Below are 23970 nucleotides of genomic sequence, written 5' to 3'. Positions count from 1 at the left end.
AAATAACAACTTTAGCGCCAAAACTCGACTTAGTCTCATAATTAATCGTTTAATTTAACACGTGCACTTTATTTTGAAGAGGGGTTCACATCGTTTCCTGTATGACTCGAAATGTGTCCGTCACGCTTGATGCAGAACTGAGATTCCCTCTGGTGACGGGGTGATTTCGCTGCCATAAAATGTACTCAGTTATTTATTTATTTACCGAGGAGGAGGAGGAGGGACAGAGAGCAGAGACAGGAAGCCCGGTGGCTTCCAGATGTTACCGGATTTCACGCCTAATAGGATCTGCAGCCACGAAAGGCGGAAATCTCCCCGTGATCTCAGATCAAAAAGTGAAATCAAAATGAAAAATAAAAGAGGACCGAATGACTTAATCCTGATCAAATCCGTGATGGTTAAATATAATCATATTTTAGTACAGCCTGGGACTTTAACATATCGTTCAGCACTAAAACAACATTATTTGATCGTACAGGTTACAAAAACACACAATAACAGAACAGCGAATGTTCATAATGTTTCATCATTGTGGCTTGATTGAACTGTCATATAAAGTCATTGAAATATCTTATAATACAATTATAACGCAAAAGCTGCAGCATTAATGCTGAAGGATGGGTGTTTATTGTGCAGTCCGTAGCACAGGAAACACAGCGAGAGGGAAGAAAGGATTCCACCAAGTATCAATAACTTCTGGATGAAAAAGTCGTGCAGTCGGACAAGAAACTGAAAGTGAAAAAAGGCTGGCCTTTGCAACAATGAACATGGACAATGAACCAAAGCACATCTGAAAATCCACTATTTTTTTAAGACATATTTAATTTCAAATACCACCATTCAGCAAAAATAAAGAAAATATGTAAATCATACATGCACCTGTAAAATAAAAAAAAAAATACGGTTTTAAAATGACTTTGACAAAGACCCCCTTGAAAACACATGGCTGTAAGATCTGGTAGGATCAGTTGATTTAAAAAAAAAAAAGTTTTATAACAAAGCAGTGCAAACTATTTAATATGTTTGGTTATTTAACAACAACAACAAACAAAACAAAAAAAAAAAGCACATGCGTGAATAAAAGATTTAAACAAAAATAAAACGCGTTCGCCTCTATCACGTGATTTTGGTGTTGATGACGACACGCAGGGGCGGGTCCCCGTCGGTGTAGTCCACTTCCTGCTTCTCTGCCCTGGTTTCGCCTGCTCCGCCGCATCGAGCCCTTTATCCGACGACAGACACAATGTCACATCAAACGGGCATTCAAGGTAGACGCGCACGACTTCTCTACTCTCAGTGTGTGAACGTGTCTCGCTTTGCTGGCGGTGTTCGTGATTTCCGGGTGAGCTTTAAAGCGCCTGCAAACAATTCATTGCAACGAGGAGGAAGCTAGCGTCAAGTTAGCTCGCCGCTCCCAGCTGCGTGATGTGTGAGATCAGCGGTCCAATGTGTTGGACACTTTTAGGACATTCGTGTGTCCCCCGAGTCGGTAGCCTTGTTTTCGAGCCGACTTTGCTTTTGCGCCATACTACACACACACACACACACACACACACACACACACACACACACACACACACACACACACACACACACACAGCTTCAACAGTGACGTTAGTTTGGTGTTTGAATGGAGGGGCGACGCCTTCATTTAAACATCTCGGGCCTAAATGTAAATAGAAACGTGACCGGCGCCAGTCGACCTCTTGTACGTGGCGGCGGTGCAGCAAAAACGGGATTCACTGTCCTGTATTTGTGTGTCCGGGTGTGAAGGGATTAAGGTGACGGAGCCATTACAAACGTCCTCGCCCGTCTCGTCGTTCAAACACTAGTTTTGTGGTATTTCGCTCAAAAGTAGAGCAACGCGTAACATTTGGCTGTGGGAAAAAAAAAAAACAATCAAAAGTGAATCCAACCCCTTAGATGCACGGAAACTCTTGTTTGACAATGTTTTCAAGGGATCCGGTCATTTACCTTCCTGTCTGTGTTGGAGGAGATATTTGTCCTGCCTTCATGCCTACTTTTATCTAAAGACTCCTGTGTTATTGGTATTGTGCCTTTGGCTTTTAGCAAGATTGTTAAGATGGAAAACTGCAGAGTCGTTGCAGCTTAAAAAAAAAAAAAAAAAAAATCATTAAGTAGCTGCTTTGAATGCAAATTGAAAACCTGCTTTTATTGTGTGCCTGGGTTCAGGGTCGAAGGTCGCCGCTCGGTGTGACACAGCGATATGCAATATAAGTGTTTTTGTCTTCTGGTTGTCAAGTTAGATCGATCGAACTTGAACTCCCTTGTCTGTCTTTTCTCAGCGGGGAATGACGTGAAGGACATCTTCGCCAGTGCCAGGAGCGGAGACCAATATAGAGTCTTAAAGATTGTTATTGAGGATGGTAAGCGTTTTCCCCCAGAGTCCTGGTGTTTGTTTACAGCTTCCTCTGCCAAGAAAACTGCCTAGACTAACGCTGACATTAGAGTGGCGGCAAGGCCATCAAATCCGTGCGCTGCTGACATTTTCCTTGCACACGTCTGCTTTCCAGAGCAGCTGACTCTGGGCAGCACCAGGAAAGCATCAAAGAAGTGGGACCAGGAGTATGATTCCTTGGTGCTACCCCTCCTCGAGGATGATGTGCCCTGCTATGTTTTGTACCGGCTGGACTCCACTAACAACCAAGGCTACGAGTGGATCTTCCTGGCCTGGTCACCGGACCACTCTACTGTAAGAAACCCGAGCCTGCTTTAATGAATAGCTTTCCGTTCTTCATGGCATTTGCCCTCCTCTGCTTTTGGGTATCAGACGGGTGGGGTTTACCACATCAGGGCAGCCTTTCTTTGTATGCACTCATTACTTCCTGACAGCCCTCTTGAAATCTAAATATGGCTAGATTATGGTGTTATCCAAATAACATGTCGCTTAGCCTCAACCTCCCTGACTTTAAGTTGACTCTCGTAGTGCTGTCAGGTAAAATAGTCTCATCTAACTGTGTCATTACCTTGTTATGCAAAGGTGTGTTTTGCATTCGATGTGTTCTTGACTCGCGCACAATGTCACCGAAGTCATTGTCATTTAGTTTCACTGAAACTTGATGAACCACTTAGACTGTGGAGTCTGTGATTCAGAATAGGTGAGGCAAATAAACAAGACACTTGTTACTTCTGTCGCAGTGCACAGAGGAATGTTGCGAGAAGAAGCGACCAGTGGCGGACGAAAGGATGTTCGTAGCGCTCTAACTGCATGCTGGAGCTGATCTTAAATTCACTTTCTGAAGGATATAGCTGAGCTTAACATTCCTGTCCTCTAGCTCAAAGCAGAGTGCTTCAGGTTGAGGCTTGCCTGTAAGTTACAAAATGATTTCATGACCAGTGCTTGCCTGCTGCTGCTGCTGCTGCCCTGACTGAATTGGTCCAATGTGTTTTCATTTGGATTAGGCCTGTCAAGTCAACTGGATTTTTATGGCCTAAAATAACTCGGTTGATACAGAGAAAATGTAAAGGTACCCTGGGCAGTTTTTTTTCACCACTGGCGGTGCTTTGAAGTTATGTCTTTACAAGTGGCTCTTCGTTTTTTTGTGCAGGAAATGCAGCAACGACTTAGCAAACACAGGAAACGAGAAGAAGACGAATGAGAAGACTGGTTGCATTCGAAGAGTGTATTTTCCAAAATTATCACCAAAAAAAAAAAAAAAAGTTTGGCTTTGCTTTGGCTTTTAAGCAAGAAGTGCATTCATGGTGTGTCAGACCTCAAGGACAAACATGTCATCTTCGCAGAATGGTCAAATAGTTCCCAGTGGTTATTGAATTGTGTTTCTGTTTAAAAAAAAATTTTTTTTTTTATAGAAAACAGTAATAAACTCTAAACAGAGCAAAAAGAGACAAGATGAAGAATTACACTTTTCATGAAAAGTTAAGCGTCTTTCTTTTAAGTTTGCTCCACGTTAAAGATTTTCTTTGTATTCTTTACAGGTGCGACATAAAATGTTATATGCTGCTACCAGAGCAACAGTGAAGAAAGAGTTTGGAGGTGGCCACATCAAGGATGAGATTTTTGGTACCGCTAAGGTTGGTCATACAATAAGCTCTTTTATGGTTTAAACCTCAATTTAAGGGTCAAACATTTACAAGTTAAACTCGAGTGTTAAATGTTTTTGGCAGGTGATGGGAGTCATGTGGTGTTAGTGAGTCGGCCTGTGCTGCTGCATGATGTGTGATTGTGTTCTGTTTTGGGCCCCAGGATGAACTGAACCTCAGTGGCTACAGGAAGTTTCTGACCTCGCAGGCGGCTCCACTGCCCCTCACTGCTGCAGAGGAGGAACTGAGACAGATCAAGCTAAATGCGGTAATGAACACATTTAATCTCTCGGCCACCACTTACATCAAAGGTCATCTCAGAGGAAATAACATAGTGCGCAGTTCTTGCCTACACGTATGGTGTTCCACCTGTTGACAAGTTCTCTGACTTGAAGTGTTCTGAAGTGAAGCTAAAGCTCTGATTCGCTTCTGAAAAGGGTTCATAGCGCGTCATCCTTACACTGCAGGCTTCAGGGGGAGAAGAAGAGGGGGGGGGGAGCTTACCCGTGCGTGCAGCAGTATTCCTCCTAATCACATCTCCTGTGTGAGATGATAATCCCACCAGAAACAGTGGAGGGGGTTGGTATCAATGAAAGCCAGCAATGCAGCCTTCCAAACAGCACAAGGTCAGCAGCAGTGCAAGTGTGCATATGCTTGCCTGGCCGTATCAACACAGTGCAAAGATGCTGATGCATTAGAACAGCAGGATGTTGGCAGCGGTGAATCTTTTAGGCTTGTAGAGCTCATACCCAGAGCTCCATTAAAAGGGATTGTTGACAGTCGTAAACCTCGTTCAGCCAGAACAACAAAGTGGGGGGGGGGGAATGATAATTCAAATCTAACACTTCCAAGTTGAGAGCTACATGCAAATGTGGGAACTCTGCTGCTCTGAGCACGTGGCAGTGATTGTGCATGGGGCACAGGTGACCTGTATCACGGGGCTCTGCCTTTGTTGTGAGAAACTAAGGAAATACCGTAATGGGATATCCGCCGCATGCTGCTAATGTCGTCAGCAGTGTTTACGCTGCAGATTTGAAGGGCTTTCAAGAAGTTAAAAAAAAACAAAAAAAACCCCAGCATTTAAAGTTTCAGTCTTCAGATTTTGGGGGACTGTCAGTATACATTAACCCGAACGAACTCTTCTTCTTCTTTGAGAAACAACCTTTTCTGACTGCAGCTCTCTCAGCCTACCACATAAACAAGAACCGTCTTTATCACCATATATGGAAGTGCTTTGAAGAGTGCAGTCCCTCTCCAAAGTATTGTCAATTAGAAACAGAGGAGAAAATAGGAAGTGAGGTTTGTGCTCGTCCTACTTGACCAGCTGTTGAGGGAAGATAATGTATCATTAATCTGTACCGCCCAGATGAAAAAGAGGCTTTGAAATATTTATCATTGCCATGCCTGGAGACTGCCTGCCTTTTACTAAGCAGATGGATAAAAGACCCGCAATCCTTTTTTATATGCGAGGTAGCTACATCGGAGGCTCAATCATGTTTCCACGGCATTTCATTTTGTGGGAACAGGCCTCTAAAAATAGATGCAATCCATCAGTGTAATCCTTCCAGCATTTCTAGTTTTCTGTGATTTCATGGAGGCGCCTTGTCACTTCCGATACAAGCACCTCATCTGTAATCATCGTGTTCTAGCATTCAAGCTGTTTGTTGCACTTGTAAACCTTTTTACCTCCTTATGTCGAGAATAAAGGATATTTATTTAATTTCACTTATCAAAAAAGTTATTAGGAAACCTGTTTATGCTTTGAGAGGACACTGCATTATTTTGTCCCGTCATTTGATTGAGTTTAATGATTAATATTGGCCCATGTGTTATTTGAAGGCGCATTAAATGCTTGCTCATTAATGCACTGGCCTTCCTGTTTAAAGGCCTCACTGACTGTGTAATGTGCTGTATAACAGTGATGACAGTTGGACAGAAAGCTGAAGTGCCTTTGTTTCTGTGTGGTGTGTTCAGGTGCAGACGGACATCAGTGTGGACACCAAGCAGCAGACTCTGCAGGGCGTGGCTTTCCCCATTCACAAAGACGCTGTTGCCGCACTTGAACGTTTTAGGGACAAGAAAATCAATTACGTACAACTGGTAGGTTCTTAAGAGCAAATCATCAGTGCAAAGGGGACCTTTGCTGAGTCAATCATTTCAACGTGAAAATCACTTCTTTCATCTCACGTTGTTTGGAGATACAGAGAGGTTTTTGGTCAGGACACAATGAGTTACTCATTTTGCCCAAAAAGCCTTTGTGTTAATTCTTCTCATTGAAATTCAGAGGGTTTATGTCACAAGATCAGAACAGTCCAAAGCACAAAGGAATAATTGTGGCACTGTTGTGGCCTTGTCTCCGGTCCCTTTTTGTTTTTGTCCAAAGTGTTTGCAGAAAAGCAGTTTGTTTTGTTCTATTCGTCCATTGAAGGTTTCCTTGCGGTTGCTGAGCAGCACACGAGCAACTGTTGTGTACACGTTACATTCAGACACACCTGAGAGGGAGAGGAGACCGGTTGTTAGTCACTGCCCCCTCCATAGATATTCCTAATTGGTCTGGTATTCAGAGACTTAGTAATCACAAGCGCAGTCCACCTACATTTTGAGTAACTTTTAATTTCCTTTGTCAACAGCTAGTAGATGCTGAACAGGAGCTGATTCGCTTGTGCAACACTGAGCCAACAGAGTTGAAAGACCTACCAATGAGAATCCCGAAAGAATCTGCACGTTACCACTTCTTCCTCTATAAACACTCCCATGAAGGCGACTACTTAGAATCTACAGGTGAATAGATTGTCACTGGTTGTAGTGAAGAGCTGACAAAACCCGTCTTCTTTTTTTTTTTTAAGTTTTTTTTTATGTTTATTTTTTATGTTCCTCTGAAATTTAAGTCATGTTTTCTCATCTAATTGCTTATTTTTCTCTTTGTAGTCTTCATTTATTCTATGCCAGGGTACAAGTGTAGCATCCGAGAGAGGATGCTGTATTCCAGCTGCAAAAATCCCCTGGTCGACACGGTGGAAAACAAACTCCAGATTGAGATTGAGAAAAAAGTAAGAAAGGAATTATGTTATTATTGTGGTTCCTACCACTTCTTTTTTTTTTTTTTTTTTTTTTCAGCTCTGTCTTGCTCACTTTAAAAAGCAAGAAAGCACAAAAAGAGAGAAATCTGTGAAGTAGCCAAAATCATCAGAGATTTTTAAATCTGATTTAGAAAAACAAGTTTTCAGTCTTTAAGGGAATTTTTTACGACAAGCTATTGTTTGTATGGATCGTGCAGAGTTTGAAATGTTATTTGTAGCTGATGGAGATTAGAAAGGCAGAACTTCATGGACCAAAAAGAAAACGTATTTCTGAAAGAGTGAGACTTGATGTAGGTTCAGTGGTCCATTACATCTGCTCAGATGTGTGTATATATATATATATATATTATTTATTTATTTATTTTTTATTTTTTATTTTTTCTGCCTCCCAGTTGGAAATTGACAACGGGGATGAACTGACAAGCGACTTCCTGTATGAGGAGGTGCATCCCAAGCAGCACGCACACAAGCAGGCCTTCGCCAAACCCAAAGGCCCCGCTGGTAAGAGGGGTGGCCGCCGCATCACCAGACCACCGGCAGAGGGAGAGGAGGAAGATTAAAGAGACCTCAGCACCCAACAACCACCACCACCACCACCACCACCTCCACGAGCACGTTCCACAGTGGAACATTCCTGCAGTGGGAGAAATCATATTTGACACGCTTGTTTAAAAGAATAAGACAACAACCTCAAATTCCCACAGAGTTCACCCAGAGACCCAACTATGCACGCCGAGGACAACTGAGCAATGACACCCTTCAGATGTTCCATTTGTAGCTTGCCAAATGGAAGCATATTCATGTATGTTAGTACATTCACAGAAAATCCTTCACAATGATTCAAAGTGGTCCAAATAAAGTCAAATTTGAGGTTTTTACGTGGTTGCCAGCTGTGAGACTTTAAAAATGTTAGTGCAACTAATGTGAACTTGCGCCAATATTATGAAATTCCCTCGTTTTGAGTTCACATGCTCAAATTCTTAACTTGCATTCCTTAAGTCTGTGTCAATTAATGTTTCTGTGTCTAATGTGTTGAAAATTTGTCTCCTACTGTTTGCACAATGAGGTGCTCCAAAGCAGAAAAGATAATAATTATCCCACTTGTGTCTATTGATTCATTTTAACAGTGCATTTTATATTGGAAAATTGACTTCTTTTTTGATATAACTGTGGTTTACATGAAAAAAAATCATCTGCTGAGAAACTTATTTTTCTATGCAAGTGCTGTAAATGTACATATTGTAGCTGTGTGATGCTCTATGATTAAGAAACAGTCTGGTCTGTTCTGGTGATTGTCAGTGTCAGTGAGGATCACAGTGGAAAGAATTGGGGCTTCCAGAAATATTACATCAATACATCTCAGAAGAGGAAGCGACTCGAGCTTTGCTGGTTCCCATATAAGAGGGAAGTGAGCGGATAGGAAAGGGAATACTATAAGTAACCTTGATCGAAATGTTGCCACATCCACTGGTCTACTGATTATTTTTTTTGGCAAACTACTAAGCTCACCTCATGATTGAAGGGAAAACCCCTTTACATTCATAGTGTCATTATAATAGAAAAGAGAAATCATGTTTGGTCTTATTTGTTTTCTTACAAATCTTTCTTTTAAAGAAGAAAAATAAAATATTTAAATCACATGTCATTCATTTTATTTCTTTAACTGTCGTCACAATAAATACAGCGAAACACTGGCAAGAACAACATATTAAGCCATCGAATCTAACAGCCTCACAATATACTGTTTTATTACTGCATGCTGTTGCAGTTTTGACACAACTAAACCTGTAAAAACTAAGCTACATATCTTTTATTAAAATACAGGGGGGGGGGGGGGGGGGGGGGGGGGGGGGGGGGGGGGGGGGGGGGGGGGGGGGGGGGGGGGGGGGGGGGGGGGGGGGGGGGGGGGGGGGGGGGGGGGGGGGGGGGGGGGGGGGGGGGGGGGGGGGGGGGGGGGGGGGGTATATAAATAAAAAAAATTCTTCACACTCAATAAGCAACATTAATTTATATCAAACTTTGTCATACGGTCTGAAGTTGGTCTGGAACAGTTCAGAAATCTTCACGGGGAGGCTACGCTTCACTGTCCCTGAAATTCCAGTGAAATGCTTTTGACAACTCCATGAATCTCTAAAAGGACCTGTAAATACAGATATCAATGTTAATAATGACAAAAGACATACAAATTAAAACACAAGATTTTGTTTTTATTTTATCAGTGTTTTGGCAACTAAACCCTTGTGTAAAAGGTTAGAATTAACATGAGGTGCATCAAATCCAATGCTTTATTTATTTGTCTCAAATGTGATCCACACCAAAGTTTAAGGTTTTTATTTATGTACACTTAATTAAGGATAAACGGTTGCAACAATGTGACTCATCTTTTGAGGCAAAATGTCCTTCTCTATCTGTTTATTATGTGACCAGAGAACAGCCTCCGATACGTCAGTACTTATTTAAACAAAGGAGAAGGCTTTGGAGGTGCATTTGCTGAATCCCTTAAATGATATATCTGTTGATATAATATATTTGTGTCAACCAATGCCGTGAAAAAAACAACAACAATGAACTGACCCAAGTGGCCAAAGATTTAGATATCTTCCTCCGTTAATTTTTAAAACTTAAATGTACGATCAATGAGCCACACTGTTGAACTTGCTGAGTTTACCTAAAGTCAGTCTCTTACTGTTTGCCCTGTCCTGCTGCTATAAATACACAACGATAGAGGGAAAAGTGTAAAAACTACAGAGGCCAGATGTTTTAGGAAATGATTGAGCTTTTTTTTTTTTTTATAAAAATGAACCTACATTCGTGCTTTCTTCTTAAAGGGTGACAGTATAATTGACTGGGCCTGGGTCTGAGCATTGAGATCACTTTGTTGGTTTTGGTCTTTTCATGGGATTTGCTGGGACTTCCCTCACCAGACTGTTATCAGTGTTTCTGGAACTCATTATACAGGTATGTAACTCAAGGTGACATACAGAAAGCAGTGCAGATGCCAACACACTAGCTTGACCTAGACGCTTTAATATCTTGCCCGTGTCTGTCCTCACCCTACCTGTCTGATGAGTGGCCGTCTGTTCTTCCTGTCAAACAGGCAGTTACAGGCCAGAGAGTAGATACTCTCCACCTGGCTCAGCTCCCAGTCTCCCATCTTTTTGTCCAGAAAGTCCTCCAGAGTCAGCTCCTCATCTTCATCGTCTATGTCATACCTCATCTCCATCTAGGAGAGGGAGGGAGGAGAAAAACACAGTTAATGTGACTGCAATTCTGCTGCAGGTACCTTCCAAAGGCCAAACACTCCAGGACATGGGTATCAAATATCAATTAAGATTGCTCAGCTTATGCTCACCGGAGATGAAACTTGGCTTCAAACCCTTTGCAGTTACTTTATTAACTGATACTGTGCCCTCACTTATTAAATACAAAGTCTTTAATAAACTGTAATCGCAAACTGCAGCTTGACGGATACACACTGAAAGCCTCTTTTGTGCAACTTACCAATAACTGTGTCTGCTGGTTTTCATCAGCTGGCGGGAGTCCAGACAATATTTCCAACAACACCTGTAGATGGCGGAGAGATGGGGTTAATCACATGGCTCTGGGTGACAGGGAGCCTTTATTACCCCACCGTGTGCCAGGTAGCTGCACCGACACTGTAATGTTCCCACAGCTGTCCTCATAAGACATAATGTATACAGTGAACTTTATGCAAAGAAATCATTCATGTTGGATATTTATAACACGGTACAGCTGCACCCTTAAACTGAGTCAGGCTTTTAGTGGGAAATAATGAAAAGTGATCCATAAAACAGAGCTCTATTTTCACAAATGAGAAGAAATGTATACTATAATGTTAGTGTGCTGTCATTTTTGTGTGTGTCAGTGGTTTGGGGGAACCTGGCACTCAAGTATACTGCTGAGCACTGTTCTATATTTTACATTAGAGCTGCAGTTTCTCTGTTCCTAACATTATATTTGTGTGTGTGTGTGTGTGTGTGTGTGTGTGTGTGTGTGTGTGTGTGTGTGTGTGTGTGTGTGTGTGTGTGTGTGTGTGTGTGTGTGTGTGTGTGTGTGTGTGTGTGTGTGTGTGTGTGTGCGTGTGTGTGTATCCTTGTGTGTGTCGACAGGAAAAACCTACCACTCCAAAGCTGAAGACATCAGATTTCGGCGTGATCTCTCCTCTCAACGCCTCAGGTGCCATGTAAGCACGGGTACCCACAATCCTCTCCGTCATCATGGTTGTTGACGTCTGCTTGGCCGACGCTCTGGTCAGCCCAAAGTCTGAGATTTTTGCCACCAAGTTTTCATCTAACAGGATGTTTGCACTGATAACAAATAAATTAAAAAAAAAAAGATTTAGAGCTAAGAAGCTGATTAAGTCAGATCTATCAGATGTATAGCTCATCAATCAATCAGACTTTATTTGTATAGCACTTTTCATACAAATGGCATGTAACACAATAAAAACAATACAAAAAAATGCCCTCCTCACACCCCCATCCGCCTTCACAAATAAACACACACCCGCATGCATATCCCTCAATTAGAAAACACCAGAAGTAAGAATTTTAGTTGATAAAAAGCTAAAATAAAGTATAAAGCTATGCCAGCTAATAAAAACAACCAAAATGCATGAATAAATAGTCAAATGAATCAATAAAATTCAGTTAAAGTTTGATAAACAATGAAAGAAGCTATACTAAGAAGTAAAACCAGATAAAATGTATAAATAGACAGTTGAATAAACACATAAAATAAATAAACTTCAATTAAAAGCCAGACTAAAAACTGAATTCTTAGATTTCTGTTTTGTTTCTCATGTTAAAGGAACAGTTCTACATTTTTAGAAAATTGGGATTAAAAAAAAAAAAAAGAAATCCATAAACATATTTCTAAAAAATTGCCAAGCTATTCTTTTAGGAAATTGTCATTTAATGGTCACTGAGAATTTGAGAGATACTTTACTCTATGTACCTTTTAACATCTCTGTGGACATGATGGTTGCAGTGCAGATACTCCAAACCTAGAGCAGTGCCTTCTGCTATCAAGCATCTCTGTCGCCACGATAGCGTAGGACTTCTGTCCTAAATTTTAAAAAGAAAACAACGAAAACCCACGCAAATAAATCATCTGTGTGAGAGCTCAGGCACTAGAAGGCCGAGTCCGTGTAGAGCAGTAAGAGGTGCTTACCAAGCAAGCTAGTCGATCCAGCAAAGAGCCATTGGCCATGAAGGCGTACACTAAACACAGGTGAGGTTCATCGCAGGAAAATCCAACCATGTCAACCAAGTTCTCGTGTTTCAACCTGTGGAACAAACCGTGTGATCAAACCAGACTTGCGTTTAGAAATATATGAATCACCGTGTTAATTAAAAGAATGCGAAATATGCTTATTCAGCTGAGAGTTAGATGAATGAAACTTACACTTTCAGAGTTTGGATCTCTTGGTTGAACTGAACTTGCAACCTGTCCAGTGGCATGTCATCCATCTAAATGAGATGATATGTTTGCTTTGTGATTAACAAGATCTGTAAAAAAAAATAAAAAATAAAAGTATGTGTTGCTTGCTGTGAAACCTTTTTTTTCTCTTACTGGGTTGAGTTTTTTCACCGCAACAGGCTTGTTGTTCAGGAGCCCTTTGTAGACTCTCCCAAAGCCTCCCTCCCCGAGCCAGCTGCCTCCTTCTGACGTGGAACGGTCGTCAAAGTTGTCGGTAATCCTCACCAGCTCACTGTACAAGAAACTGGAGAAACCTAATGAGGGACACACACACAAGACCCATTGCTGCCACCTGCTGCTCAATTATGGAAGTATCAAACTTTTTCAAAGACGCAGCATGATGTACAGATTGGTCACCTTTGTGAGTTACAATACACCACGGTAAAACAACCCTGTTTACTGTAACAACTGTGTGACATTATGAGGTATTTTAATGGAGTATTTCCATTAATGGTACTTCATACCTCTACGTATCCAACATTAGTTTCTCAATTAGGGGCTTTTTAAAAAAAAACACCTTTTATTGTAGTTTTACTTTTAATACTGTAAGCATATATATATATTTTTTTTTTTATACCTCAGCACTTGTTATTACATTATACGTTATATTAGATATAATATTTTAAATAATGACATAACATGCAACTAAGATGAGGTTTCCAGCCAATCATGACAGTTTGTCAATGACATTTACTTAGAAATGTCACATCACGTCATATACATTTGACTCTATAAGTGGCTGTGTTAAAATATCTCATACAAGTCTATCAAATTAAAATAAGGATTAAAAACAACAACAGTACAACCACCTATGTGTCCTGGTTCAGTGTCCTCTAGCTGGATGTGCGGCTGCAGAACGGAGGTGACGGGTGGCGGCTGCGTCTCTCTGTCTTCCAGCGGTCTGGTTGGAACAGTGCTGCGTGTTCCTACTGATGAGGCCTGCTGTGTCTCTGCTGAAAGACATCCAAAGTAAGTCTTTTTACTGATCTGGCGCAATGTTAAAAAGCACGCTTCTTACATCATTAAACACGGCTGTCATTACTGTCCGGTGCTAAGAATTCTTTGTAGTTTGCAGTTTTGCACCTCATTTCCCACAGATCACAGGTAACACAGTAGTACAGACAGAAGCTGGCTAGTACCTTAATCTGTTGCACAGCTTCTCAGCCTTTTGTATTTGTTTAAGTCCCGACAGAAATTTAAGATACATTTCCACCACAATAAATAAATAAAAACAAAACTGGAAAACGGTCTTGATGAGGTTGATTGTAGGTGTTTGTAGAGTTTTAAAATGTGAAAATACTGTCAGATATTACAGCCTATTTCCACCCACTATAAATCAGGGGTACATGTTTATTATACAGTTTGTGATTATTATTGAAATGCCTTTTTTTATTATTTTTTTATTTTTTAAAGTCATACCAGGCAGCAGAACACTAACAGCAGCCAGTAACTTGTGACTCTTCAAAATGTCCACAAGTTCACCCACAGTGCTGTTGGTGGTGCCCCAGTCATTCAGCAGCTCCACTGTGGGACTCCGACCCTGCGCAACGAGGCCTTCAAATCTCCTAAAAAAACAACAACAACAACAACAACAAACAAACAGTCAGACGAGACAGAGCGATAGACAAGATTGTCATTTTCGTCCATACGGAAAACACATCAGATTCCCTGTCGCTGTCTTTACCTGACATGATGCTGAGTGTACCTCAGCTCACCGCTCGGCTTCCTTACGGACACAAGAACATCTTTCCAGCCGTCTTGAGGATCCAAAAAATCCGATAACTCGCGACGTACGCGGTAACTGATGTTACGAATATAAGTAGCGGAAGTTACTGAATGATCCATTCCGCGAGGAGATCTGACCAAACCCGAGCGTGATCTCAGTTTACCTGACAGCCATATCGGCACGATGTACAACGTATGGACGCTGGCCGTGCCCCCCTCCCCCCTACTGAATGCATTCACGAAAGCCGAGCAATATATATATATATATATTTTTTTTTGCTCCCAAGTCCAGAAAAATGTGTTATTTCCGATATTGAGCAACTTCCCCAAACGTGACACAACAGGGCTGTCGTACGGAAAGTCTCCACCTCCGCGCGGAAATAAGCCCCGAGTGGTCGTCTAAAACGTAAAAAGGTTTAAGATCTTACCTGTCGGTGAGACCACAATTATTATTATTACCAACCGGTCTTAAGTGTTTTAAAGTTTTGAACTGCACAGTTGAGAAAGACAACATGTTGCGGTTGTTTACAGATGTAAAGTACTACAGTGCCCTCGAGTGGATACTAAAGATACTTGTCCCTGTTATTTCCACTGGTTGTGGTTTCATGGTGATAATTTCGTCAACTGTGATTTATTTAAAAGTTTCAAAGAGAACCTCAAGTCAATTATTGCCCCCCTCCAATCTGTAGCCTACCTATTATGTACGTGTTTGTGTGTTTAAGTTCTTGTATTAGGTTCAAACTATTTTAGATTTAAAATGAGAACAGTATATGCAAATGACACTTCTCTTTATTTCATTTGAAATGAAAAAAAAAAAAGTGGATGAAACTGAAATTGTATACAGCAGGCGCTCCAAATGCTCCAAGTGAAACCAGGCCAGCAGTAAAACAATTTAAGGCATACTTTTAAATGTTATTAATAATGGGCTATTTGAGTACACAGCTTAGTATTGAAATTGAAATTTGAAGTCCAGGACATTAAAATAAATTCAGATAGCTATAGCCAACAGACTTAATAAAAAAATAAATACAAGTTAACAACTCAACATCTTAAGAACGTATTTACAGGCACAACATAACCCTTTTTATTCTATTAATTCATCAGTCATAATGTAGAAATGAGAGTTTTAGATAAAGATAGGCTATAGTGCAGTTGAAGGGGCTTTCAAGTGTTTCAGTCAGGCAGTAAATGTTCACGTCGTTATTAAACAATTTTATGAATGAACATGTCATCGCCTTATAGTTTAAATACATTAAATTTTAAAAAAAACAAAAACACGGTGCAATTGATTTAAAAAAAAAAAAAAATTCAATACAACAAGTCGATCAGACTGACCCACAACGTAGGCTGAAAACGTCATTGCGTTACGTACTTGAACGTAAATACGTCACGTTTTCCGTCAGTTCCAAGTGTTTTGGAAAAACACAACTGGGGACCACAGAGCATAAACTGGAATACAGCAATTTAAAAACAGAAGATGGAGACTGTGCATATTCACTGTTGTCTGCTAAATCTCCGCAGCACACGAACCTGCCTCAAGGACAACTCCAGATAAGGGCACACATGTATCGCAAACGCGCAGGCAGTCACTCACACACACACACACACACACACACACAACAACAACAACAACAAGAAGGAGGAAGAGGGGGGGGGGGGGGTTTGACGTGCAGAGGGCGTGCAAAACAGGAACTGTTTGACGACATCACGACCTGCTCTCCTCCAGGTGCACAGCCAAGGCTACCGGCGTGCAGCCAACTCGTGGCAGAGAGCCAACCGGAGGAAACCACCACCTCAGAGGAGCTGCCTATGCGATGTACTATAAAATACAGGAGCCAGGGACAGACAGACAGACGGACAGACGGTCGGTCGGTCGGACTTCGCGAACTGACACATCCTGTTGTCGTCAGGGACACGTGGTCTGGGCTCCCAGCTGGAGATCTGGTACTCTGTTGCTTGATAAATAAACGCTTTTGAGACCAGCCGATTCTCTCCTATTGCCTCATTAAAAGAACACGCAGGACCGGGGGGGGGCTGACACACATACTGGCTTTGTACGAGCATGAGCCCGAGTCCAACAACACTCAACCACGACACCGGTGATGTGAATTTGGCGTCACGTTAAGCGTAGCAACAAATACAAATTCTTTATTTTCAAGCCTCAAGTGTTTTGACCACGATTTCTACATTTGTCCTTAGGTAATGTTGGCCAACGTCAGCTAGCCCAGATGCAGGATTGTCACTGTTGTTCCCCTATAGATGGCTGCTTGTTTTCAAAAATATTTCATATCAGCTGCTAGATTATGTCAGAGTATTGGGTAAACTGATAGAGTAAAGTTCCTGAGCTATTTCACGACAGTCTGCCAGCTTTGTGACATTGCAGGTGCTGGCCCTCTGTGATTGACATTTCTTCTGAAAGGGTGAGATACTTGGTTACCTGACTGAGTAGATCACTTAGCTTTCTGGCTGCCAAGAGCTTTCTCAAAACCATTTTAATAATAGAAAATGTGCGCGTACAACAGCTTTTTTCAACCAACGGTTATTATGATCCTATGAATTAATTTGTTCTGACTGACCAAAAGCATTCTGAAGTTAAAGATGAATGTACGCACCATGTACTTCTATATAGTAGATTACATTTAGCATCATATCTGCTTGGTAAGCAATCTTGACAGGTTGCGAGTATATATTGTCCAAATATTATATTCTGAATTACATAGTTTGGTGTTTCTCCTTAAAGCATTTACTTTCCTTTCACAGTCAGCCAGCAGGCATGTGATGCTTCAGTGAGACCAACGCTACAAAAGCACAAGATGACATGGCAGGTATGTCTTGAAAGATCGTTCTATACCTATCTCTTCCATCTGTCCATCTTTCTGCCCCGTTAATCCCCGTCCTGCACAGAACCACTGCTGCTTAGGACAGCATCTTTTAGTAGTCAGAAGGAAAACATGAACGTGTATAAAATAATAGGCCAAAGATGCTTCATGGTTAGTTTGCAAATGATGTCCCATAAATAGCACTGTTTATGGGCTTCACATCTTATTCGCAGTTATTTATAGGCACACCGGTATTTGTATACGAGAATGGCTAAATCTGACTCTAAATTATGTGACGATGAAGAACCTTGTCATGGAAGTGTCAGAAATACTGCATATGAGGATAATAATTTGGATGTACAAGATAGAAAAGTCCTGTCTCCTTTCTGATGAACCAAGGTTGGATCGACCACTGAGGGAGAGGAGGCCTCCAAACAAAGTACCGGTACTGTACTACTAATGCAGGGTTTTCCTTACCGTTATAACACTAAGGTGCAGCACCCAAGTGTTTTCTTTAAAGCACCTAAGCCGAATAAACACAAAAAACTCTTCTGAGTATGTAGGTCAAGGACTACACTGTGCACTGATAACACGAGAGTGCAAAAGTTGTATGAATGGAGCAGTGCAGTGTGTCAACAGTTCAGGCCATTTTTCAGTGAATAAATGTCACAATACACAAGCCGAGTTCCCGTGTCATTTGCCAGCTGCTGATTAAAGTGAAGGGGGTTATCCCTAAAGTTAGCAACAGTGCATTAGCCTTACCTGACCGGGCTCAATTAAGGTGGACAGACCTTCAAGGTGGACCTGCTGTTCTCATTTTAGTGACAATCTCAACTGCTCCCTAACAGAGAAAAGCAAAATGTCTATCCGATGAGTTCTGCTTAGTTTGTAATGCGTATTAAAAGTAGTCAAATTCTTGTTAAATTCACTGCTGGCTGAGATGGCAGCCCTGCTCCCAATCCAACCCCACCTCCCTCTACCTGCAGCAGAGGACAGAAGACAGGAGGAATGGCTGATAGTGACCAATGTCTGTTCCTCATTCTCTCTAAACTTTACTCTATTTTTATGTCAGGAATATTGTTACATTTCACAATGATGAAGAACAGCTCTTCTGTGGTTGAAGGTCTAATAAGATTTAAGATCAATCTAGTCTGATCTAATCTACCTAACCATCTGTCTGTCTAATCTAGCTCCTGAAAGAAAAAAAATACACATGACTCATCTACAAGCATTATGCTCATGACAACATGGTTATATAAATTTCCTCTTGTGGGATTAATAAAGTAACTATCTCTCTCTCTCTCTCTCTCTCTCTCTCTCTCTCTCTCTCTCTCTCTCTCTCTCGCTCGTCTGTCTGTCTATCCATCCATCTATCTTATAATGCTAACATGAATATGGCATTTTTTTTTTATAAATTCAAAAAATTGAATGAAAATAATATACAAATGAAAAGTAAACAAAAAAAAATGTTTTCCCAGTGATTGTAACAAATAAATGAAACTCTTACATTATCATCGAAAAGTAATCTGGAAAATATGTGAAGCTACACATAAAGAGAAACAGAATTTCAAGATTAATTTCAAAACCGGAGAAAATCTTCAATAATGTTGGTATGTCAGTGGGTTTGTTTTTTGAGAATGAAGTTTGACCCAAAGCATATGACCGTCACTAATGTAGCAGCAGGCGTCACCCACAACACGCAAAAACAATCGCTTAATGGCACATTTGATTTTACTGAGTCGCTGCAATGACAAGCGACTTAGATTTAATTTTTCACAGCTGAGCATCGTTTCAGTTTATTCTCATGCAAATGACGTTCACGCGGTGATCTAGCTTATCTGTCTAGAGAGACGACTGTCACATGCAGGCCTGTTTTTAGGCAAAGCTGGTGACACTGAAAATGATACTCTTCATAACAAAAGCACGCTGGTGAGTCATAAACTAAAAGAGACCACATATCTTTCGTTAATTGATTTTTCTTGCTATATTGTATGACAGTGTGTCCACATCGTCTGGATTAGATGAGGAGGAGCTTTCACCACATCTGTAAACAAACTGCATTTATGTTATTTTGTATGGAAAAGCGTATTGAGACCCGTTACTGCAATTGTGGTGGCCAGAGTGTATATTCTCTTTCTTCCTGAGGTTTGATACTGGCTTTAACAAACACATAATTCTGAATTTAAGAGTTTAATGGGATCTTGTCAGTGGTTGTTTGTCATGAAACATAGCTTTTGTTCCTCTGTGTGTGTGTATGTGAGCGCATTTAAATACCTGTGTAAAATGATTATTTTGTGTAGGTATGTGGTTGAGTGAATTCTCTGCTAATTCTGTTTGTGCCTTTGTGTGTGTGTGTGTGTGTGTGTGTGTGTGTGTGTGTGTGTGTGTGTGTGTGTGTGTGTGTGTGTGTGTGCATGTGCATAAGACACACACCATAGGGGGTGAACAGTAAGGTGTTATATTTGTATTTGCCCGAGGGGCCGCCAAAGGAGCTCCATGTTTGACAGGGACCTGCAACCGCAAGCTGCTAAGCACTGGGATTAATGTTCTGTGTGTGTTTGTGTGTGTCTGTGTTTGTGTCATTATATTGCTGGTGTAGGACAGCCCTCACACCTGTGAATGGTAGATTCTTTGAAGTGACTAATCGTCTCCTGCATGCCGTCTCTAACCTTCTGGTGGCAGGATCCCAATACCACAGACAGGGAGCGAGGCCAGACTCTACGGTCTCCCGTGGCGAGCTGAGAGATGGAGTGGAGCTCATGTGGTAAGAGGAGGGAGGGAAGGAAGGAGGGAGGAGAGAGAGTGTGGGAGTAAAGAACAAGGGCAAGTGAGTAACCAGACAGAAAGACTGTCCAGGAGCAAAACCAAAGAGCGACAAAAGGAAACCCAGCAGAAGTCAAAGAAGAGAGGCCGCATGATTATTATGAGAGGAAAGCAGGTGGGCGAGAGGATCTGATAGTGAGAGATAAAGTGAAGAGGAGGGGGAGTAGCGAGGGAGGTCAGAAAGTAAGGTCCCCTGCAGTTTGGGAACAAGGGCAGAGGCGGGAGTAGTGCTAGAGTGGCTTAGTAGATCAGCGGGGGAGAAACTCTGCAGGTGGAGGAAGTGGTCAGAGGAAGTCATACAGTATGACTTCATGGTAAACAAGGTCAGATGAGACGAGAGCTCGTAGGCTACTAGACACAGCTGACAAGATAGGGAGACTGTTGGCACTCATCTATTGTAATTACATTTATGGTACAGAGTTAAGTCTGTTTTACATACATACATAGGTTTGATATGAGTTCTGAATATTAACACATTTATATTTTGGTTCCTGTGACACAGGTCCAGCTAAGAGATATGTTGAATACTTTCAAACGAAACACAATTACAACTTTGTAAACAGGTTCACATTTTTAAAACAAATTGTAGCAGACATTTTTCAGGGCTTTTGGGAAATAGCGCACAATTGTGTTTGAAAAGTTTTTGTAAAACTGCTAGGAATTTTCTTTTTTAAGAGATCTTATTTTCAGTGGGGACCATTAAAAACTGTAGGGGATACTGAAGAACAATCACAATAGGGGAAAAGTAGGAAGGTATAAAAAAAAATCTATACATGATGGTAATGATAATATTGTACATGAATCACAGGCTATGCTGCAGACTGAACTTGTGTTTATTGTTGTCTCGACTGTGCGCACCGCATTTCAGGCTGAACACTATTGAAAAGACGACGGCAAAACAAACAGCCTCTGATGCACGTCTTCATGCACTGCTTTAAGTAATTACTGGCTTCAGACAGGTGCATCCAGCTCTTAAGATAAAAACTGTCAGATTTATGTTCGCCAGTCAACACCAAAGATGCCGTGTGTACAGTCGCTATGATTAATTAGCAGTCTTGTCGTGGAGTGTAGCAGTTCACCCGGCTCATCAGAGGTCTCCAATGTTGGAATTCAAATGAGCCAAATGAATGAGAGGACCCGCTTAGGGAGACAGAGAGGAGCAACAGGGGGTATGGGCACAGCATCAGGGTGGAATAGAAGCGCTTCAATGTATGTCTGTATGTCTACTGCCTGTGCATACAAGGCTTTGAGCAGTGTGCCACTGATGGACATTGAGCGCTCCCCACATGGAGCCTCTCCTCTAACTGGAACACTGTTGATCCACTCAAATGTGTTTTTAAAGGAAAACCCCAGGGAGTGAATAGCATTTTAATAGCCTTTGTATCGGACTGTGTTTTATTGCTATGTGTTTTGAATGTTTATAGCTGTAATGTAATAGCCCTACCACTCTGTTGCATGTCTAATTTTGCTCAAATGAGAGTACATGAGGACACTGTAATTTCTTAGTAGACACATAGAGGGCAGCAGTGGCCTACAACTGCTCAATAATTGACCAATGGGATCAATGTTGACACATGCAGAAAACTGGATATTGATCAAATTCTGACATGGCAACAGCACAAATGTAATATTCTGCAGAGCATGTGACTGTGGTTCAGATCATTTAAACCAATGTGACTCCGGGAAATCAGAAAATAAGGTCATTATTTTATTTCAAATTTATTTGGGGACAGTAAGTTTCAGGTGCCACCTCATTTTTCTTCTGAGGGATGTCACATAAAAATTGCAGCTTTTGTCATGTCCAGTCTTCCCTAGGCCGACAAAGCGCACACGCACGCACGCACGCACACACACACACACACACACACACACACACACACACACACACACACACACACACAGAACCTCCCATCTTCAGCTCATCAGGAGTTTACTTCTAAGGGATGATCTGGCGGCATCTTGAGTGGCAGCTCGCCACTGCGTTGCACTCGAGTGGTCACCGACACTGCCTGATTGCAGGAGGTTGCCCTCTAATATTTCCTCAAAAATCTCTGGCCACGATCCCAAAATGGTCTGTCCAGTCGAGCACACCGGCAAGGGAACAAAAAGAGCACCCTCCCATGGCATCTCCACTGCTTGATGGCTACTTGTTAGCCCAGTGTACTCTGGGATATCTGGCAAAATGCCACAAGTCATGCAGTGCAAAGCCATGTACACAAGCACCTGACTTTTACATGGCAAGACATATGGACACAAATTTTAGATTTATTTTTTGGGGTATCTATTATTTAATTTAAAGAGTGGAATGAGGTAGAATTAACAACATCTTACATTTACTTTATTAAAATTCAAACTTGTCTTGATAAAGACCTGAAATGTAATTAAAAAGCCTGACTGAAGGTTATCATGGTGATAACTATTTTGTCTTTTCTTCCGACGATATCTCGCTAAAAATAAGAGAAGAGGTGATAAAGGAATGTGCGCCTGCATGAGTTTGATTTGCCATTGCTGTGGCTTGCAGGTTGATATTGCGCTGTGTTGCAGCAAAAGTTGAGCTCGGTTCTAATCTCATGCCATAGTTTTGCTAGAGTGCCCATGCTTTAGGACCCCCAAGCCCCACTGTGCCAATGGACTGGTTCCATTCCAATGAATTGACTCATTACTCTTAGCTGTTATATTTGCCTTAAAGATACGTAAATCTGAAAAGGAAAGATAAATCAGAAAATTGCAATGACTTGAAGGGCATTGCGTATGAGGACACTTTGGCCATGTTACATTTCATACAACAGAAATGTGGACATTGTTAAGTAAACTATGAACTCATGAATTGTAATGTAGCATAATGTAAATAATGTAATCAAAATAAGATATTTTGACCTTTTTTCCTCATAGCAATACATGTGTAATACAAGACTAATACTTAATCAGTCTTAAGTGACATATTCCACAATCTCCAGGAGCACTTGTTAAAGTCACTAGCCACAGTGTTGATCTCCTTTTTTTTCAGCATCTCCCTTTTAAAGCTGAAAAATAACATGCATTTGTAAATTTGGTTTTCTGCCCCATCTAGCCAGTAGCCCAACTGGAAATAGTAAAAAAAAAAAAAAAAGGTTTGGATGAATCAGATGTTGGCTCTGACCTCAGCAACCACTGAATATTTTAATCAGTTTTCATTTTGTTTTTCTTATTCTACAATAGATTAATTTTTTTAAATTTCTGTAGTTGCAATTCTTCTTACAGTCTAACTTTTTCAAACTTGTATCCGTTTTAAAATGAGAGCTGCAACATTGTTTTGTATGCACACAATGCCTCACCTCCCTGTGGTCAGAGCTCTGAAGTGCTGAGTGGTCCTGGTTGAGCCTTTAACCTCCACTGTTTGAATCCAGATTTCTGTGTGGGATCCTTTTGTGCTGGTTCGTCAAGATATAACTGGGCCTAATTCATGTGAACGGGGGCTGCTGCTGGCCAATAGTGACCCTGAATGCTGAAAAGGCATTCTGATCTTCTTGAGGCAAATCATTGATGGTAGGTAACCCCAGCCACTGATGCTTTGCACCACTGAGGGCGGAGGTGAAAGAAGCCAGCGAGGCCCTCTGACATCCCAGCATGGACCCTGTAATCCAACGCTTGTCAGTGCTAATCTCAAAAAGACCGGCAACACACGTGTTGCAATTGCTAACATTTCCCTGACATAAACAACCAAGTAGGAACCTCTACACAGTTAAGGAAAAAAAGGGGGAAAAAAAGCTTTAGTTAAATGGGGTGAGGAAGAAAGATTGGTTTCCTCTTTTATAGTGTCAGACTGATTGGTTGCCCACGGTCAGAAAGGAGTCAAGGGTCAAGTCACTAACATCTGAGTTGGTCTCCTTTCATTCTTACTTGTGCCAAGCACTTTGCACAAGAAATGCCAAAACACTTGAAAGGAAATTTCTTTGAGATGTTTAAAGATGTGAAGAGGG

General features: G+C 41.3%; 2 protein-coding genes across 3 annotated transcripts; one reads left to right on the top strand and one right to left on the bottom strand.

Annotated features, from left to right (window-relative positions):
* Positions 1 to 1176: 1176 nt before the first annotated feature.
* On the top strand, positions 1177 to 8782 carry LOC138619057 (twinfilin-1-like). Its single transcript, XM_069695265.1, has 9 exons — positions 1177 to 1268; positions 2307 to 2387; positions 2535 to 2713; positions 3958 to 4053; positions 4226 to 4330; positions 6037 to 6162; positions 6693 to 6843; positions 6991 to 7112; positions 7535 to 8782. The coding sequence occupies exons 1-9, from the start codon at positions 1244 to 1246 to the stop codon at positions 7700 to 7702; spliced, it is 1053 nt and encodes a 350-aa protein (XP_069551366.1). The 5' UTR covers positions 1177 to 1243; the 3' UTR covers positions 7703 to 8782.
* Positions 8783 to 9108: 326 nt separating this feature from the next.
* On the bottom strand, positions 9109 to 14875 carry irak4 (interleukin-1 receptor-associated kinase 4). Of its 2 annotated transcripts, none has more exons than XM_069695262.1 (11): positions 14329 to 14875; positions 14064 to 14209; positions 13454 to 13597; positions 12738 to 12898; positions 12570 to 12634; positions 12336 to 12450; positions 12120 to 12229; positions 11284 to 11470; positions 10644 to 10706; positions 10201 to 10365; positions 9109 to 9282 (listed from the first exon to the last, which is right to left on the bottom strand). In XM_069695262.1, exons 1-11 carry the CDS (start codon positions 14487 to 14489, stop codon positions 9223 to 9225), a joined length of 1377 nt encoding a protein of 458 aa, XP_069551363.1. In that variant the 5' UTR covers positions 14490 to 14875; the 3' UTR covers positions 9109 to 9222. The 2 variants fall into 2 exon arrangements, with proteins under 2 accessions (XP_069551363.1, XP_069551364.1); XM_069695263.1 differs by having other exon boundaries at positions 13454 to 13594.
* Between the last annotated feature and the right edge of the window lie 9095 nt (positions 14876 to 23970).

This window comes from Brachyistius frenatus, unplaced genomic scaffold, assembly GCF_029030835.1.
Source record: "Brachyistius frenatus isolate BFR_SWC_R1_liver_20210118 unplaced genomic scaffold, ASM2903083v1 Contig_19, whole genome shotgun sequence".
Classification (NCBI taxonomy): Eukaryota; Metazoa; Chordata; class Actinopteri; family Embiotocidae; genus Brachyistius; species Brachyistius frenatus.
This window is presented reverse-complemented; position numbering and strand designations above follow the sequence as displayed.

Bases quoted from the DNA above. Each gene is read 5' to 3' on its own strand.
- LOC138619057 (XM_069695265.1), top strand. From the start codon at position 1,244: ATGTCACATCAAACGGGCATTCAAG. The intron at 1,269-2,306 runs GTAGACGCGCAC...GTCTTTTCTCAG, and splicing joins ACATCAAACGGGCATTCAAG to CGGGGAATGACGTGAAGGAC. The intron at 6,163-6,692 runs GTAGGTTCTTAA...CTTTGTCAACAG, and splicing joins AAATCAATTACGTACAACTG to CTAGTAGATGCTGAACAGGA.
- irak4 (XM_069695262.1), bottom strand. From the start codon at position 14,489: ATGGATCATTCAGTAACTTCCGCTACTTATATTCGTAACATCAGTTAC. The intron at 14,210-14,328 runs GTAAAGACAGCG...TTGTTTTTTTAG, and splicing joins TACACTCAGCATCATGTCAG to GAGATTTGAAGGCCTCGTTG. The intron at 10,366-10,643 runs GTAAGTTGCACA...TCCCTCTCCTAG, and splicing joins ACCAGCAGACACAGTTATTG to ATGGAGATGAGGTATGACAT.